Raw genomic sequence first — 18,210 nt, forward strand, 5'->3', positions numbered from 1 at the left:
TATCGATGGAGGCCCAGATAGCAGCCACCGCCAAGTCAGCATTCTTCCATCTGAAGCGGGCAAGGCAGTTGGCCCCTTTCCTTGAGCGCCGGGACCTCGCAACAGTGATCCACGCAACAGTCACCTCAAGACTAGACTACTGTAATGCCCTCTACTTGGGGCTACCTCTGTGCCGGACTCGGAGACTGCAGCTAGTGCAGAACGCGGCGGCCAGGCTGTTGTTGGGACTCCCAAAACGGGAACATATACGGCCAGGGCTACATGAACTGCACTGGCTGCCGATTATATACCGGGTCCAGTACAAAGTGTTGGTCATTACCTTTAAAGCCTTATATGGCCGAGGACCTGCCTACCTGAGGGACCGTCTTTCCCCGTATGAACCCCAGAGAGCACTGAGGTCAGTCGGGAAAAATCTAATGACCATCCCTGGGCCGAAGGAGATTAAATACCAGAACACTAGAGCACGGGCATTTTCAATCGCGGCCCCTACCCTATGGAACCGACTCCCCGAGGAGGTGCGGGCCTTGCGGAACCTTGATCAGTTCCGCAGGGCCTGCAAGACCGCCCTTTTTAAACTTGCACACTTGGACTGCTAAGAAGATCGGTAATTAAAGATCCGCCAATGCGGTTTGAAGACCTATACCGCTGAATAACTGCACTTATTGGGATTGGTTTTAATGTTATTAAGTTTAATGTTTTAATGTTTTATATTGTTAAATTTAAGGCTTTTATCTACTATTGTATGTTTTTATAAAATGTTGTTAGCTGCCCTGAGCCTGCTGAGGTGGGGAGGGCGGGATATAAATAAAATTTATTATTATTATTATATTATATTATTACTGGCCAAGGGATCAAGACATTGCAAGGCTTTCCTCCCTCTCCTCTAGACCACGCACAACAGCTCACTTGAGGGCAACAGCTGATTTTATTGAAGATATTCTGAGAAATTATAGCAATCTCCTGCAAAATTTAAAAAATTATCCTAATGTTCAGGGCTCTGGAATATAACGGGCCACATTATTCTTTTTAAATCTTATGTTCTTATTTAATATTCAAAAATATAAAGTATTAAGCATCTTCAGCAGCTAGGACTACAAGACTCCATTCTGCCCTCTTTCAATGAATGGTTGATCATTATTTATTTATTTAATGTAATTTCTATCCCACCTTCCCCCATAAGCAGGCTCAGGGCAGGTTACAACCATAAACAGAATAGATATAAAAACATCATTAGCTCCATTTACATCCAAACCCATATTAAATATTAAAATATTTAAAACATGATGGCGACCCAGATTATTTCATTTTCCTGAACTGCATAGTGTGCAATGCCAGGGGGCAATAATTTGAACAGGTGGGCCAAATCACCATCAGGGACAAAGGAATGCCATAATAAAGAATGGTGATCAGCATAGGCAAGTTCAACCAGAGGACATTAGACATCTGCCACCTCAACCAAAGGCCTGGTGGAATAGCTCCATTTTATAGGCCCTGCAGAACTGTAATAGATCCTGCAGGGCCCTGATCTCCTTTTCAATATATTTTATTCAGTTTACAAAGAAAGAAGTCAGGAATGGGGGAGACAGAAAAATGAAGAGAGCAGAAAAGAAGGATAAAATTAGCCATCATGTTTTCTGCATCATAAATCTACAAAATGTTACTCCACTATTTACATGGTCAAGATTAGAAACTGCAAGTTAATTCTTAATAATCTACTAATTTACACATACTTTCAGGGATACAGGGATAGGTTATAATATGCAACTTTTAAAAGCAAAGGAATTACAGCAATACATTAAGCCAATCATAAAAAGGTTTCCAAATATGTTTTACATTTTTTGTGGACTTGCCCTTTGCAGGGCCCTGATCTCAAGTGGGAGCATGTTCCAAACCAACTATGCATCCCCTCCCTCTCCTCTGGTGAACAAACTCCCACAGATTATAGAAGAAAATGCACTCATCTAACTTGCAGATGGGAGCACTTTAATACTTCATTTTTAGTTTTCTGACATATTGTCTATACAATATATCTTGAAATGGGACTGGATTTAGCATAAAAGTTTACATAGTGGATGCTTTCCCATCTTCTCCCTTCCCGACTGCTTGCTCTGAAAATCTTTTCAGAGGGTCAGAAGAGCCTCACAAAGAATACGCTTCATAGTAAAGGAGCACAGAAGCAACAAGAAACAATCAGATATAATCCCTTCTCCCTCATCCACTTGTTGGAGCAAGAATCTACATAAACCCAGTCTGACAGCCACAATATGACAGCTGGTGATCTAGCTGCCAGGCTAGGTCACAGTGACCTGATCAGCAGACCGGCTTGAGCCGGCAGAAGCCAAGTGATGCAATCTGCTGAGTCAGCACGGCCAGGATTGGCTGCTTGGACTATATATGATCTGTGTGTGCATCACACAGGTCTCTCCCTGTGAGATGGTGGTTAGGCGAAGCACTTTGTCCGTGGAGGTGATATTGTATAGACTGCACAAGAGAGCACTTGTCGTGTATATATGTTAATACACCTTTTGGCACTAGTTGCACGTGTCGGCCTGATTTTCTTTCCTGAAGCCCTGTGTCGGGCAAGTCATCTCCCTCACTCTGCTACTCCCGCTCCGACAGGGTTATGGGCCCAGGGCGGTTCCGCTGCGCGGAGGAGAGAGTTGAGAGTTGAGCTGACTGTGAGGTTGGAAAGAGCCGGAGGCGAGGAACGCCGGTGAAGGACACAGAAGCACCACCGTTCTCTGTTTGAGAGCCAGAGGGACGTCGGCAGCCAGCCGTGAGGAGGAGTCGGCACGATGGCTCAGCAACAGCTTGGAGTAGCCGTTGAGAAGCTCACCTCAGCCAACTACGCGGTGTGGAGCCTGAGAATGCAACACTACCTCAAGCGTGAAGGGCAATGGCTGTTCGTGAGTAACCCCCCTGCTGACTTATCTCCTGCCGAGACTGTGTTATCGGATAAGGCACTGGCCAACATAGTGCTGTCTATAGGAGATGACCAGCTGGTTTATGTGCGAGGGAAGGACACTCCCAAGGCTGCCTGGGACGCGTTGAGTGCGGTGCATGTTAGCACCACTGCTGGTTCCCTCATGGCCTTGACAAGGAGGATGTTCCGCACCGTTATGCCGGCTGGAGGGTGTGTGAAAGATCACATCAAACGGCTAACGGACTGTTTCGTTGAGCTGGAGGCAAGAGGCAAGACTGTAGCTCCAGACGACAGAGTGTACATTTTGCTGTCGTCGTTGCCACCTGAGTACACTCCCCTGATAACTTCTCTGGAGACGGTGGACGTAGCGACCCTGACCATGGAATACGTCTGTGCCCACCTGCTTGACTTCCAAGAGAGAATTGCGGCCGTGAGCTGTCCGGGGGTGTCGGCCGGGCAGCGTGCTGTTATCGGTGTGTCCGGGAAGACAGCCAAGAATGAGCCAGCTTCTGCTGCTGGCAGGCGTCCGAAGGTGGAGGAAGTGGAGCCGACTGCGTTTGCAGTCCGTCGCTGCTATGGATGCGGGTCGTCGCAGCACCTGCTCCGAGCTTGCCCTGAGAGGGAGAAGAGGCGGGGGCGTGTGCGGCGAGAGCGGAGGACCGCCAGCCCGTGTGAGGAAGCAACCCGGCTGGTCACGTCTGCAGTAGAGAGCACAGGGTCTGCTTGGATTTTAGACTCCGGGGCAACGAGCCATCTCTGCTGCGAGAAGGAGTTGTTGAAAAACATTGACAGTCCTGAGCATAAGTATGTGAGATTGGCTGATGGGACCACTGCCAATTCTGTTTGCTCAGGCAATGTGGAATTTCCTGCACTGAAATGTATGTTGCAAAATGTGTTGTATGTACCCTCACTGCAGTCTAACCTGTTGAGTGTTAGCACACTGTTTGACCAGGGATACCAGGTGAGATTTGAGAAAACCTGCTGCAAAATCCTGGGAGGTGGGGGAAAGTTGCTTGTGACAGGAAAGAGGGAAGGTAAACTGTGTGTGGTCCAGAGTGATTGTGCCCAGGTGGCTCAGGTGTCGAATGAGCCCGTGCACAATAATTGTATACATTTGCTCCATAGGAGACTTGGGCACTGCGGATTTAGGGCGTTAAAGAAAACCCTGGAGCTTGTGCCTAGTTTGAAAGTAAATCCTTGCAAATGTTACTTGGATTGCCAGGTCTGCAAGAAGACCAAAAGCAAGGCGTGTGCTGTTGCTAAAGAAAGCTCAAGGGAAAGCACACGAGCCCTGGAACTAGTCCATTTAGACGTTATTGGCCCATTGCCAAAGAGTCTGTCGGGGAGAAGATACTGCTTGGTGGCCACCGATGACCACACGAGGTACGCGTGGGTTTTCACCATGGTGCATAAGTCTGAGGTGTATAAGACATTCACCAAGTGGGTCAAAGCAGTGGAGAGACAATTAGGGGTTAATCTCCTAGCTGTACAAACCGACAGAGGGGGGGAATTCTTATCTAACCAGATGAAACGTTGGCTGGAGAACAAGGGCATTGCCCACCGTCTGACGAACCCGGCAACGCCCCAAGAACATGGGCTATCCGAGCGAACAGGCGCCGTGTTACAAACATTAATGCACAGCATGCTCGAGGATGCAAAGCTGCCAATTCGTTATTGGGCGGAAGCGATGCATTGCTCGGCATACGTACATAATAGGGTTTGGTGTAAGCCTGTAAATGATTTGCCTTATAAGCGGCTATATAACCACTGCCCAGATTTGAGCTTTCTGAGGGTATTTGGAACCCAAGCCTGGGTGAATATTCCTCTGAAACATAGAAGGAAAGGAGGTGACCGGGCAGTGAGCCTAACCTTTCTGGGCTACCAGCCAGAAACCAAATCATATCGCTTTTGTGATAAGCGGGCGAAGCTAACCTTTAGTAGGTCCGCTGGATTTAGTGAGTCCAGCTGGGCAAGATTGCACTCTACGGAAAGAGACCTGGGAATGCTGCCAAGTACTGATAAGAATGTTGGAGCGCAGCCCAGAAGCCCAGCCCAGGAGGTGGCACCCAGTGGGGCTGGAGAAGGTGAGCCGAATCCTGGCACAGGGCCACGGGTGTCGGCTAGAGCCACAAAAGGCATCCCTCCTGATAGATACGGGTTCCCAAGTGCAAACCAAGTCAGCACCCCTGAACCGGAAACATACGAGGAGGTGCTGAAGCTAGATAGTAAAGAAAGGCTAGCATGGTTTGCCGCAATGCAGAAGGAATATGATTCCTTGCTGAAAAACAGAGTGTTTACTGAGGTGCTAAGGCCGGGCAACCGGAACATTATCTCCTGTAGGTGGACCTACCGGTTAAAGAAAGACGCAAATGGAGCCGTGCAACGAAAGGCCAGGTTAGTGGCCAGAGGGTTCAGCCAAAGGAAGGGATTGGATTATCAGCAAGTATTTGCCCCCACTTTAAAAGCTGAAACCCTCAGGGCAGCATTGTGTAAGGCTGGAAGTACGGGGCAACAAGCCCATCACTTTGACTTCGAGACAGCCTATTTGAACTCCCCCTTAGACCAGGAGCTGTTTATGGAACAAATCCCCGGTTTTGATGGTGGGAGTGGTGTGTTAAAACTGAACAAAGCCTTGTATGGTTTGAAACAAGCCGGACACGCATGGTACAAGTGTTTGAAGTCAGCATTAATGAAAGTAGGATTCAACCAGCATCTGGCAGACCCTTGCATGTTTAGCAGGGTGGTGGGAGAGTCCAGAATGATAGTCCTCATCTTTGTGGACGATCTGATTGTCTTAGTGGACTCCAACCAACAATTAGCATGGTTTCAAGAAACAGCCAGTAAGCTGTTCACTATCAAGCACCTGGGGCCAGTGAGCTACTACCTAGGGGTGGAAATAGCGAGGAGGGCCGATGGTTGTTTTGAACTGTCCCAGAGCAACAAAGTGAGAGCGCTGCTAGCTCAGTATGGTATGAACGAAGCTAGCAGTGTGCAAACACCCATGACCACAGGTTATAGCAAGGAACCTGAAGGTGAGATATTCAAGAATGTACCATTATACCAGTCCCTGATCGGGTCCTTATTGCACCTAGCGTGCTGGACCAGGCCAGATATCAGCTATGCGGTACATATATTGTGCCAGAAAAATGCTGAACCCCACCACAAAGATTGGGTGGCGGCTAAAAGAGTACTACGTTACCTCAGCGGCACAATAGAACGTAAGCTATCCCTCAGAGTAGGAGAAAAACCTGAACTACGCGCCTATGCTGACGCAAGCTGGGGGGACCGGCCCAAGGCAAAATCAACCACAGGAATTGGAATATTTCTGGGAGATGCCCTAGTAGTATGGAAAGCCACCAAGCAGACCCTGGTGGCATGTAGCACGTGTGAGGCAGAGTACGGTGCCATAAACGAATGTGTACTTAACCTAGAGTGGGCAGTACAACTGATGAGGGACTTCAGCATACCTGTAAATTTGCCAGTTTCAGTATATACTGACAACTCAGCAGCCAAAGAACTGACGGAGAACCAAGCTGCTCGAGGGAAAAGCAAGCATATACTTATCAGGTACCAAAATGTGAAGGAAGCAGCGGCTAAAAACCTCATAAAAATAATAAAGTGTACATCGGATGAGAATGCCGCTGATATATTCACGAAATGTTTAACTGCAAGTGAACATGAAAACTGTGTAAAGTGTTTGGGTATACTGGGTTTAAATAGATTAGGAGGTGTGTTGGAGCAAGAATCTACATAAACCCAGTCTGACAGCCACAATATGACAGCTGGTGATCTAGCTGCCAGGCTAGGTCACAGTGACCTGATCAGCAGACCGGCTTGAGCCGGCAGAAGCCAAGTGATGCAATCTGCTGAGTCAGCACGGCCAGGATTGGCTGCTTGGACTATATATGATCTGTGTGTGCATCACACAGGTCTCTCCCTGTGAGATGGTGGTTAGGCGAAGCACTTTGTCCGTGGAGGTGATATTGTATAGACTGCACAAGAGAGCACTTGTCGTGTATATATGTTAATACACCTTTTGGCACTAGTTGCACGTGTCGGCCTGATTTTCTTTCCTGAAGCCCTGTGTCGGGCAAGTCATCTCCCTCACTCTGCTACTCCCGCTCCGACACCACTACCTTTCAAACTGCAAGGTAGTGGATCCACTCATCCACTACCTTTCAAACTACAGCATGACAGTAAAGTATTTTTTACTCTTCTCTTTTCATGGCACATGAGATTAAAAAATAGGTTGGGCATAATACTAATTTCATCCAATCCATAATGCTAAACACTAGTAGAGGCTCTGTTAGCCTCCCAGTTGAAAGAAAGAGGAAGAATTGCATGAATTTTAGTATTTTTTTCTCACAGTGACATTGTCTTAATTGCTTCTTTCATTTTAGTTCTTGTTTGTATTTTTATTTATTATTTTATTATGTCATTAAAGGTCTTGAACTTGACTTGAAATAAGAAATGGAGAAAGCATGTTTCATACACTCATCAAAATAATTAAAAGCTTGTTGTTATAATCCAGGACTAGCATATGGGAGGGGGAAATAAAAGTGGGTCAGATAATCTGTATTTGATAGTATAGTTAAATCTAGTCTTATCTAGGTTACCATTAAAAATAGCAGACATAATGGCATCAGTTTGCCCTCCCCCCATTAACTAATGCTCAACTGTCTTTAATGTTCTGTGGCTCCCAGAGGGAAATGAACATACTTGGTCATGTTCAGGAGAGGTGGGGGTCCTTTAAAAAGAACATATTGTTAGCTAATACTTGAGGACTAGATGGTTTGCAGATGGTTTCATATGACTGCTGTACTCTCAAGCATGGGATATTTATTATCTATAAGTGTCAAATAATTCCTGTCAAATACACCTTAAGTTATCTAAGAAAAACGAACAAAGAAATATGTAGCATGCTTTAACAGACGAAATATAAAGAAGACAGGAACAAAAATAATACCTCAGTATCTTGATGATGAACTACCACCAAATTATCCACAACATTAAGTGCAAACTTGCCCGTCCTGTATAGCTTCAGTATATGCAACTTCTTACATGAGCCTTCCCTATAATATTAATATGAGTTAGGGGAGAAGGAAAAGATTCTCACTAAGACTCTTATTCTTAAGCAGTCTTAAAGATCAAAGCTATTATGAAGACAAAAACTTACCTTGGCAAATGATAAAGCACCACCTCGGCTCCTGTACTATTAGATGTTCTTGAATGATGTCTCAAATAGAGAACATAAAGCTGCCCATAGCTAAAGAAACATAATAACAAAAATATATTTTGGATGCATGCATAAGCAGCTTTTTAGAAACGTTTGGGTGAACTTCTAAGGCCTTAAAGAAGAAGAAGAAGATATTGGATTTATATCCCGCCCTCCACTCCGAAGAGTCTCAGAGCAGCTCACAATCTCCTTTACCTTCCTCCCCCACAACAGACACCCTGTGAGGAGGGTGGGGCTGGAGAGGGCTCTCACAGCAGCTGCCCTTTCAAGGACAACCTCTGCCAGAGCTATGGCTGACCCAAGGCCATGCTAGCAGGTGCAAGTGGAGGAGTGGGGAATCAAACCCGGTTCTCCCAGATAAGAGTCCGCACACTTAACCACTACACCAAACTGGCTCTCCAGGTAGAGCAAAGGTAGAGCAAAGGTAGCAAGCATGTTGTACTACTCTGCAGTCACTGTTATACAGCTTGCTTCTGTGGGAAATTCACACATACACTGCTCACATTACTAGAAATGAATCTGTAAAGGTCATATAGGTCATCCAGGCCTACTTGCGTGGACCACATCCTCAGTACACACTTACATCTCTGTGTTTATGGTTGGTAGGCAAGAGCCTTCACAAAGAGGGATTCAACTATCTCCCTACTTCACTTTCAATAACATTGTTTCTTAAATCCCTGACCTTCCCCTTTGCTCTTACATGCTTTTCTCTCCAAGGCCACAAATTGCTTATACAGAAATAGTCCAAATAAAATAAAAAGCTATACACAAAATAAAAGCTATACACTAGCCATCTAGAGTGTCTGGAAAAATTAATGATTGAATACTTGCTGTCCTATATTTTCTCAAACTGCAGTAATACAGAAAGCAGTAAATCTCTAAATAATTCAAGTCAATCCTAATTTCAGTGGAGGAGACTAATGGGAACTCCACGATATTTCAATGGAAGGCAATTTAATCTCTGCCTGTCTCTCTTGCAGTAAAAATAACGGAAAAACAAAAAGCACAACTCCAAGGAACAAAAGGAGAGGAGATGCACATGAAAAGGACATAAGAAACAAGCAACTCTTCATCAGGGTAAGAAAGTTACTCCTGCTTTAGAACTACCACTCTTTCTGCATAAATACGCAGTCATTTTTCAACACTGGGACCAATTTCGCACTAGGGCTTGTTCCGAGTGGAGAGCCCTTTTGATTCTGGTGCTTCTCTCTGTTTTTGCGCAAGTTGCCCTGGAGCTGTGAGTTGGCGCGGTGTTCTTCCATGGCAAGCAGAAACCACTTGGAAGAGGATCCTGATTGTTGCGGAAGAGCACCGCGTCAACTTGCAGCTCTGAGGCAACTTGTGCGAAAACGGAGAGAAGCCCGAGGAGCAAAAAGGCTCTCCACTCGGAACAAGCCTCGTGCGAAATCTGTCAGAGGCATTAAGTCCTGTTTGAGTTGTTATACAAGTTAGTTTCACAAACAGAATGCTTGACTTCCTCAAGATCTTCCTTTTAGGAATGGTGTTCTTTAGGAATGGTGTTCTTTCATTCAAAACGCAGTTTACTGGGCCTGAGGAAGCTGATTTACTTCCTACTTATGCTTGAAGTTTTTCTTTTGTTTTGTTCATTGAAAACAATGGGATTTCAAAGTAGCTAATAGTAAACAGATCATGTCCCTTAGGGAAAAAAATGTTCCCTTGGGTTTTTCAGTTAAATATACAGCAAACAGACTGCTCAGTAAACAGAATAAAAACAGAACCACCAAGTGCCATCTCTCCATAACCCTGAGACAAGGGTCAATTGAAAAGAGGAAACTTGTTCATAGCAATACATACATTGTAGCCATAGCAATATCCCTTTCTGAAAGGGTGAGTTTGGATGCCTTCGGGGCTGCTGGCAATTCAATTTCAAACTTGGAGAGCTTTGACATAGTTCCACCCTATAAAACAGCATATGTTAAGAGGTTGAATCTAATCACACAAGTTTTTTCTTTGGATTTTGTTAGTAAGTGGCAGCCAGGATAAGGCTACTCAAGTACTTCCACCCCCACCCCCAAGACAAAATAACAACCCAACAAAGCCCGTAGCTTTCAGTCATAATGATGCAACTGAAGTACATTCTACATAGATTTTTATTTTTTTTTATTTATGTCATTTATAGTCTGTCTTTTTCACTTGGACTCAGTGTATTACACAGAGTGAAGTTTACACTCAGATGAAGTGTTAATTACTTAACTAACCAAAAAGCAGTATCTATTCAATTGCATCACGTTTAGCCCATCTTACAAGTAAACCAGTACTATCAGACTGGAAAAAGTCTGCAGGCTGCTAGAAGCTTCATTCCCCACCCCATGTGCCATCTGCCAAATTAATCTACATGTCGGCATTTCAATCAATAAGTTAACTTCAAAAATAAATGTTTTACTTTGTAACTGGTTAGATCTTTCATATAGATTAAAATGCCATTTCAGTTGTTTAAGTTAAAGGGGGCTCTTGATTCTTCCCTTAGGTTCCTGGGCTGAGCCAGCATTAAAATATCATACTGTGACAAGGTGGGACAGCCAGAGTTCTTCAGGAAAGAAAAAAACAAATAACGGGAGGTTCAGGCATAAAGGAAAAGAAAAACGGAGGGGAAATTTTGCCTCTGAGGGAGGGAATTAGAAGGGTGTGTCATACCCTGTTAAGCAAAAGCCCCACCCACTTTCTAAAAACATTTGGTGAGCACCAAGAAAACTGTTGGCAGGCAACATGGCACCATAGCGCTAACCACTATACCTCACCCTGAATGTTCCAGGCATCAGAGACGACAGCATGCTTGGGCCTTCCCTCCCCTTACTTTCAACAATTTTTACAAAGTAATATTATACTACATAACCAGAAGTTTCCAAGACAAGACAGAAATCCTCATCTTGTTTGTATGCAGTCCTGTTTTGTTTGCTATTGATAGGTACTTAATCATAAAGTCTGTTATTAACACTGATAATCAGCTATTATCAGTGTGGTGAGAGTCTGAACACCTGCCAACTCTCATCTGTAATCCTGTAACTCATACTGAATTTAAGAGTCACATGATATAATCCATGTAGTTGATTATATCATGTGACTTTTAAATTCAATCTGAATTTTTCTACACGGACAGCACGTAGAGGTACATCTGTTTTCACAATGAGATTATCTTTGTGCAGGAAAAGTCAGAAATGAAACCATCCTAATTCAGCATGGACGAATCTGCTTAAAACTTAGTTCTTCAATTCATAGATCTGAGCTGGTTTTAAGGTTTATGTTAGCCTCATTTAAAGAGTCAATTCACAATTTACACAGCAATTGCCTTTGCTGCACAACAAACTGCACAAACTTTGCTGCACACACTCAGAAGGGGAAATGACCATCTCCAAAGATTAGTGGACACATGGACAAAGTTGAGATTGGCTGCAATTTCCTGGTATGTCGCACTGTGTGTTTATAGATACAAATCTTCCCATCAGTCTTTGTGGCATGGATTACCAATTAACAGCCCCTAGATCAAATCTGACATTGCCACTGGCCTTCCTAATAGTATCTCCAGAGGCTAGAGGAACATGAATGAACAACCTATGAGGCAATGAGACTTGGCAACTAGTAATTCCCCTTGGCTTCCCCTTTCTCCACTCTTCAAAATGGCCTGCTAATCATTGTCACAAGTTCCGTTATCCTCATCCTCACCACCACCACCCCTACCACCTGCCTCATCCAAATGTCTTCTGGCTAAACTACTTGTTGACCAAAGTACAGGATAGCCTTACAAAGTCCCCCAGATATCTGAAGAGGATAATGCTGGGTGCTTTAATATTACTTTCTTACCTTGAAATGGAATGGCTGTAGAACATTTCCAAGAACTGTGGTAGATAGCAGAATAACTGAACTCTCAGGGCAGTACATATACCAGTTCACATTGATATTCTGACTCTTCACAAGTTTTAAAGTTCGCTTCTCTGGTAATACCTGAAGACATAATATAAAGCTTTACATGAACCCCAGTATGTTAAATATGCTGAAGAGTACATCACATATGTTGTAGTTTATATTTCACACTAAAGGCCTCCAATCATAAGATTTGCTCCAAATAGGTAAATTCTCTAATCAAATTAAACCAAGACCATCTTATATACAAGGTACCTGTTTAAAATAAGGCACAATGAATGAGAGTAAAAACTTAAGGAAAAAACCTGAAATAAGGTATAGTAACACTAACTATTTTAAATGAAAACAAAAAAAAGGCTTTTGTGGCACCTTGAAGATAATACATTTATTGTGGCATATGTGAGCCAGAGTTCACTTCAGCGAACAATACATAACATAGTATATTAGATTCAAGTGGCAGATACACAAGAATACACACCCAAAGGTATAAATGCAAGAAAGAAGGTGGGTTTATTACAACGAGGCCAGGAAGTCCAGCATTCCAAGACACAGGGCTTACCTGGTGGTTTCTTCTCTTCAATGGGGTGAAGTCATGCAGACTAGTTAGGTCATGACTCCTCTTGCTCTATGCAGAGCTATGCAAATTTTCTGTATGACTCTTCTGGACCAGAACAAGGCTGACCCTCTAGTCACTGAATAGCCGAGCTCTGTGAAGGATCTAGATTCTCTCTCTCTTTTTCTTTCTGTACTGGGAAGTGGATGACTTTGCCCCACTGAAAAGAAGAAACCTTCAGGTAAACCCAATGTCTCCTTCAGTGGGGGAAGTCATCCAGACTGGCTTATATATACAATCTGGATGAAAAAAGGTTGGGATTTTTTTTTTATTCCACCACTCTTCTCCTGAAGGAAACTTCAACAAACTGATCTATTCTGTAGTCCCTCACAAAGGTAGAAAAAGCAGACCAGGTAGCTGCCACTCTAGTTGAAAAAGCTGCTGATGTTGCTGCTGACCTGGTGGAATGTGCTATGAGTTCTCAGATGCTCTTAATCCCTGTACTTTGCAGATATAAAGCCTTAATCCAATGAGCAATGGACTCTTTCTTCCCCAGAGTAGCCAAGCTGTCAAACACAAACAGGAAATCTGTGCACCTAAATTGAGCTGTTCTGCTTAGATAACCATGCAGGGCCTGTGTACATCCAGTTTATGCCAACTCTTTTCTTTTGGATGAGAGGGGTTTGGGCATACAGAAGGCAATATAAACTGCTGATTAATATGGTAAAGTGAATCCTCTTTTGGTACAAAGGAGGGATCCATGCTTAGATCCCCTGAGTCTTTATTAAAAATACTGACACAGCTCCTATTTCAGAACTCCTCCTAGCAGAAGTGACTGCAACTAGGAAAGCCACCTCCCATGAAAGATATTTTAATTGTAGATTTTAGGGGTTCAAAAGGCATTTTAGTCAACACTTGCAGCACCTTTGAGAGACTCCAAGAAGGAAATCTATGCATAGCTGGGGGTACTAAATGCATTGCTCTTTTCTGAAATCACCTAATATACCTGTTAGATGACAGTCTGCACAACCTACTGTGACCCTGAACTGCAGCAAGAGCTGCCATCTGCCTCTCTAACCTATTTGGTCTTAAACCCTGCTTGCAGCCTTCATGCAAAAAAAGTACATCTTTATATGATGGATTTAGTAGATCCAGGTTTCTGTTATTAGCCCATTTTAAAAATATAATCAGTCCTGGACCATTTAGAAAAGATGGCTATGATTACTTAGAGCCAGTCATGTCAGACTAACTTTATCTCCTTTTCTGAGAAAGTTACTGTCTTGCTGGATTAGGGGAATGCTGTAGACATAGCTTATATTGATTTCAATAAGGCTTTTGATAAGGTTCCACATACTATCCTTGTTGACAAGTCGGTGAAATATGGTTTGGATCCTGTTGCTGTTAGATGGATTTGTAACGGGCTAACAGACTGCACCCAAAGAGTGCTTATGAGACAAGTGACAAATGGAGTGCCTCAAGGATCTGTGCTGGGACCCGTTTTGTTCAACACCTTTATAAATGATTTGGATGACGGAATAGAGGGAATGCATATTACATTTGAAGGTGATACTAAATTGGGAGAGGTTGCAAATACAGTAGAAGGCAGAAACAAAATACAAGATAATGGGAAAACTGTGCTAAAACCAATAAAATGAATTTTAACAGGGATAGATGTAAAGTACTGAATTTAGGTAGGAAAAATATAAGGCATCATTATAGGATGGGGGAGACCTGTCCTGGCAGTAGTGTGTGCAAAAAGGATCTAGGGGTCTTAGTGGACCATACACTGAACATGAGTCAACACTGTGATGCAGTGACTAAAAAGGCAAATGCAATTTTGGGTTGTATTAACAGAAGTATAGTGTTCAGATCATGTGAAATGCTGGTATTGCTTTACACTGCTCTAGTAAGACCTCACACCTGGAGCATTGTGTTAAGTTTTGGGCACCACATTTTAAGAAGGATATAGTCAAACTGGAATGAGTCCAGAGGAGGGCGACAAAGATGGTGAGGGGTCTGGAGACCACGTCGTATGAAGAAAGGTTGAAGGAGCTGGATATGTTTAGCCTGGAGAGCAGGTGGCTGATAGGTGATATGATCACCATTCTTCAAGTACTTGAAGGGCTGTCATAGAATTGTTTTCTATTGCTCCAGAAGGTAGGACCAGAACCAATGAGTTGAAATTAAATTAGAAGAGTTTTTGGCTCAACATTAGGAAGAACTTCCTGACTGTTAGAGCAGTCCCTCAGTGGAACAGGCTTCCTTGGGAGGTGGTGGGTTCTCCTTCCTTGGAGGTTTTTAAACAGAGGCTAGATGGCCATCTGACAGCAGTGCTGATCCTGTGAACTTAGGGGGAGGTATTTGTGAAGTTCCTATATTGTGCAAGGGTTTGACCTTAGAAGAAAAAGGATGGCTATATAAGTTCAGGGCAATTTTAGTGCCTATTTAAAAGTATGATCATGTGGAACTTTTGCACAAATATATGGTGCTTTAATTTGCAGAAACTAATATTAACTTTTTAAACACTCTAGTTGTTTTACATAATCTTGTTGTTTTACATAATCAAATCTTACTCTAGTTTCAAATTCAAATTTTATTTAGGTAAAAATACCCAAAACAATTCAGCAAAGCAATTCAATTTTTTTTAAAAGACCCACAATTATTTTATATACCTGATAAAATTCAATTCCTTGATCTGTAATGAAGACAATTTCTGCAGAGCTTGTCCAACAGAATCCTAAAATGTTGGCATTCTTGGTCTTCAACAGAAAACAGCATTCAGTTAAATTTAAAATTGAAAAATACAGATAAAACTTTATGTAAGTTATGGTATCATAGTTTATATCTGACTGTACTAGCAATCTATCCCAATCTGGAACACCTGCCTCAGTCTAGAGTTTTACTACGCACGTCAGGTGTACACATAAGTGAGGTTCCCCGATCACTTTGATACATGTGAAAGAGCCACACGTGGCTCCTGAGTCATAGTTTGGCCACCCCTGCCCTAGGGTGAGTGGTAACTAAAAAAGAAAATCAAATAAATATTATGAAATTCTCCTGAACATGTTATTTTCTTAACTATAAGAATTGTTCAGGTTGACTAAATTCCAGGTCTTCTTTACTGGAGAGATTCAGCAAAAATGTTTGAAGGTTAACTGTGAGAAGTACTTAAATTATGGAATATTTTGTTTCATTACAAGAAGACTAAGGCATGTGACAATAGGCCCTTTAGCCATGATTCAAAAGGATGTTTCACACACAAATTTACTTTCCATGTTGGAAATAAGATGTAGAGAGAGACGTTACAAAACCAAACATGTCTTTTTCACCTACATATATATGATGCTGGATATACAAGGCAAATAGCAGGGGATTTCCCCCTCTGAAAAGTCTTCAAGATAACACTTCAAACCTAGTATCAACTGATCCAAGAGGGCTTGCGTTCAGGAAATGGGAAACCACTACTAACGCGGACATCAGTGTATGTTTTAAAAAATCTAGTACTATTTATGAATATACAAAAAAACAAAAAACCTTTACCAATCCTCAATTAATACTATCAAAGTGACCAACCTTGTAACACAAGGTAGCAGTACAATTACTCTGATAAACTGTTTGCGCAGAATTAGTGGCTTTCCTCCATTTAAGCAAGTGCATGAATGTCAAAATTGGATTTTGGTAAATTAGCTGTGAAGTCCAGTAGATTTACGTAGTGTAAGAGAAGAACTAGTTTAAATAATTATGAGAGTAAGCACAGTCAACATGCTTTTTAAAGTCATAACTGATTACTGTAAATGCACCAAATCTTTTCATTAGAGCCAATATTTCAGAGCAGATTACTAGAATACTAAATGCAATATGATACAGATTATTTATACTGCAATTTCATAGGAAAGATGTCCATAAAAAGAGAACTGAACCAGTGTGCAAAAAAAGAAACGGTCCTAGTTTAAATTGAGCATTCATTTAACATCCTTGGGTGTTCACTTTCTGGCAGTTGGTCCATAATGAACTGGTGGGATATTTAGTGTGCAACAAGATTTTCCTTGTCTTATCAATCTCATATTCATGTTTGAAGCATTAAAATAGTTTTTCAAATTTTACTACTGGTCAAATATGTTACCAGCCAAAAAATAATTAAGGGTGAAAAAACTAGAACCTAAATATTTTCCAGTTTATAGCTGCAAGCAACCTGGAGCATAACGATGTTGTCTCAATTTTCATGTACACATTATGAAACTTATGTTCAGAATTATCAAACTGCTGGATTGACAGAGGTTAAACATATACTGGAAGATCAGAGGAGTTAGTGCAATGTTTATGCAATGTACCTTGCATTCTTGAGTATACTCTAATTGAGGACTGTCTGGAATAAAATTCAGAAATCCTGGAATGACATTAAGAATTAGCAGTTATAACTTATTAGTAAATATTTGTACCACAATTTTGTGCAGAGTTCAGCATGCCTAAACCAACTGATTTCAATGTGTTTAGGCATGCCTAACTCAACATGGAATTAGGATGTTTTGACCAAAAAAAAGAGAGGCATTAAAGTATGTCCAAAAAGCCACCTATAGGCCCCCTTTCTTCTTTAACACTCAGCTTTCCATCTGAGGAATCTCTGATCTTTAGTGCCACAGAATTGTAATAGTGATTAAGACTGGGAATGGAAGAGATAATATCTGTTAACAAGCAAAGGTAAACATGAGACTGCTTCTATTACAAATTGCACCCATGAATGACACACAGCAAATTCTATGATGAATTTAAAAAATAGCTAATGTATTCAAGAGGGACAGTCATGTTTGCTATAACTAGGGTGTCTTGTAGCGACATAAAACTAACAGATTTATGGTGACATAAATGCTCATTAACTATAGCTCATATCATCAGATGCATTACATGTATTCTAAATTAACAGGTTATAAACTATACATACACAGTACATTTGAACATATGAAGCTGCCTTATACTGAATCAGAGCCTCGGTCCATCAGTCAGTATTGTCTTCTCAGACTGGCAACGGCTCTCCAGAGTCTCAAGCTGAGGCTTTTCATGCCTATTTGCCTGGGCCCTTTTTAGTTGGAGATGCCAGGGATTGAACCTGGGACCTTCTGCTTACCAAGCAGGTGGTCTACTGCCCTTCCCTAAACTCCTACCGCTCTCCCTTAAACTAACTAAAAGGAAAACTGTTAAGGGCAAATGAATTCCTGCTGGGCTTTTTCTACAGAAAAGCCCTATGTGAAACAATGGTAACATCAGGGGGGTGTGGCCTAATATGCAACTGAGTTCCTGCTGGGCTTTTTCTACCAAAAAAGCCCTGTAGCTAACTATATTTAAATAGGAAATCGGATGGGTATCAAGTTCATTGTGCCTATGCATACATTTCATTACATCTTTATATTTTTAAAGAAAAAAGAATCTTACCACACTTTTTTGTGTTCTTTGGACAGCCAATATCTTGTTCCCCAAAGAAAACTTGATGCACTTCACTCCCCTTTGTCTTCCATTCTGTAAGTAAAGAATTGCTAAAGAAGTTTATTTGTATTTTGATCATTTATTTAAGTTTGGCAGGGTACATAGATGTGTGTGTGTTTTGAATGTGTGCAAACACTTTTG

General features: G+C 42.2%; 1 protein-coding gene across 1 annotated transcript in view; it reads right to left on the bottom strand.

Moving 5' to 3' along the window:
* The window catches only part of RMC1 (regulator of MON1-CCZ1), a 42,486-nt gene that overhangs the window by 18,009 nt on the left and 6,267 nt on the right, over positions 1–18,210 (bottom strand). The window contains exons 3-9 of the mRNA XM_060243905.1: positions 18,019–18,102; positions 16,923–16,978; positions 15,264–15,350; positions 11,979–12,119; positions 9,975–10,078; positions 8,100–8,189; positions 7,890–7,995 (exon numbers count right to left, since the gene is read on the bottom strand). Coding sequence (XP_060099888.1) covers positions 7,890–7,995; positions 8,100–8,189; positions 9,975–10,078; positions 11,979–12,056 — 378 coding nt within the window. The 5' untranslated portion in view covers positions 12,057–12,119; positions 15,264–15,350; positions 16,923–16,978; positions 18,019–18,102. The remainder of the gene's footprint in view (positions 1–7,889; positions 7,996–8,099; positions 8,190–9,974; positions 10,079–11,978; positions 12,120–15,263; positions 15,351–16,922; positions 16,979–18,018; positions 18,103–18,210) is intronic.

Source organism: Heteronotia binoei, chromosome 7 (genome assembly GCF_032191835.1).
Source record: "Heteronotia binoei isolate CCM8104 ecotype False Entrance Well chromosome 7, APGP_CSIRO_Hbin_v1, whole genome shotgun sequence".
NCBI lineage: Eukaryota > Metazoa > Chordata > Lepidosauria > Squamata > Gekkonidae > Heteronotia > Heteronotia binoei.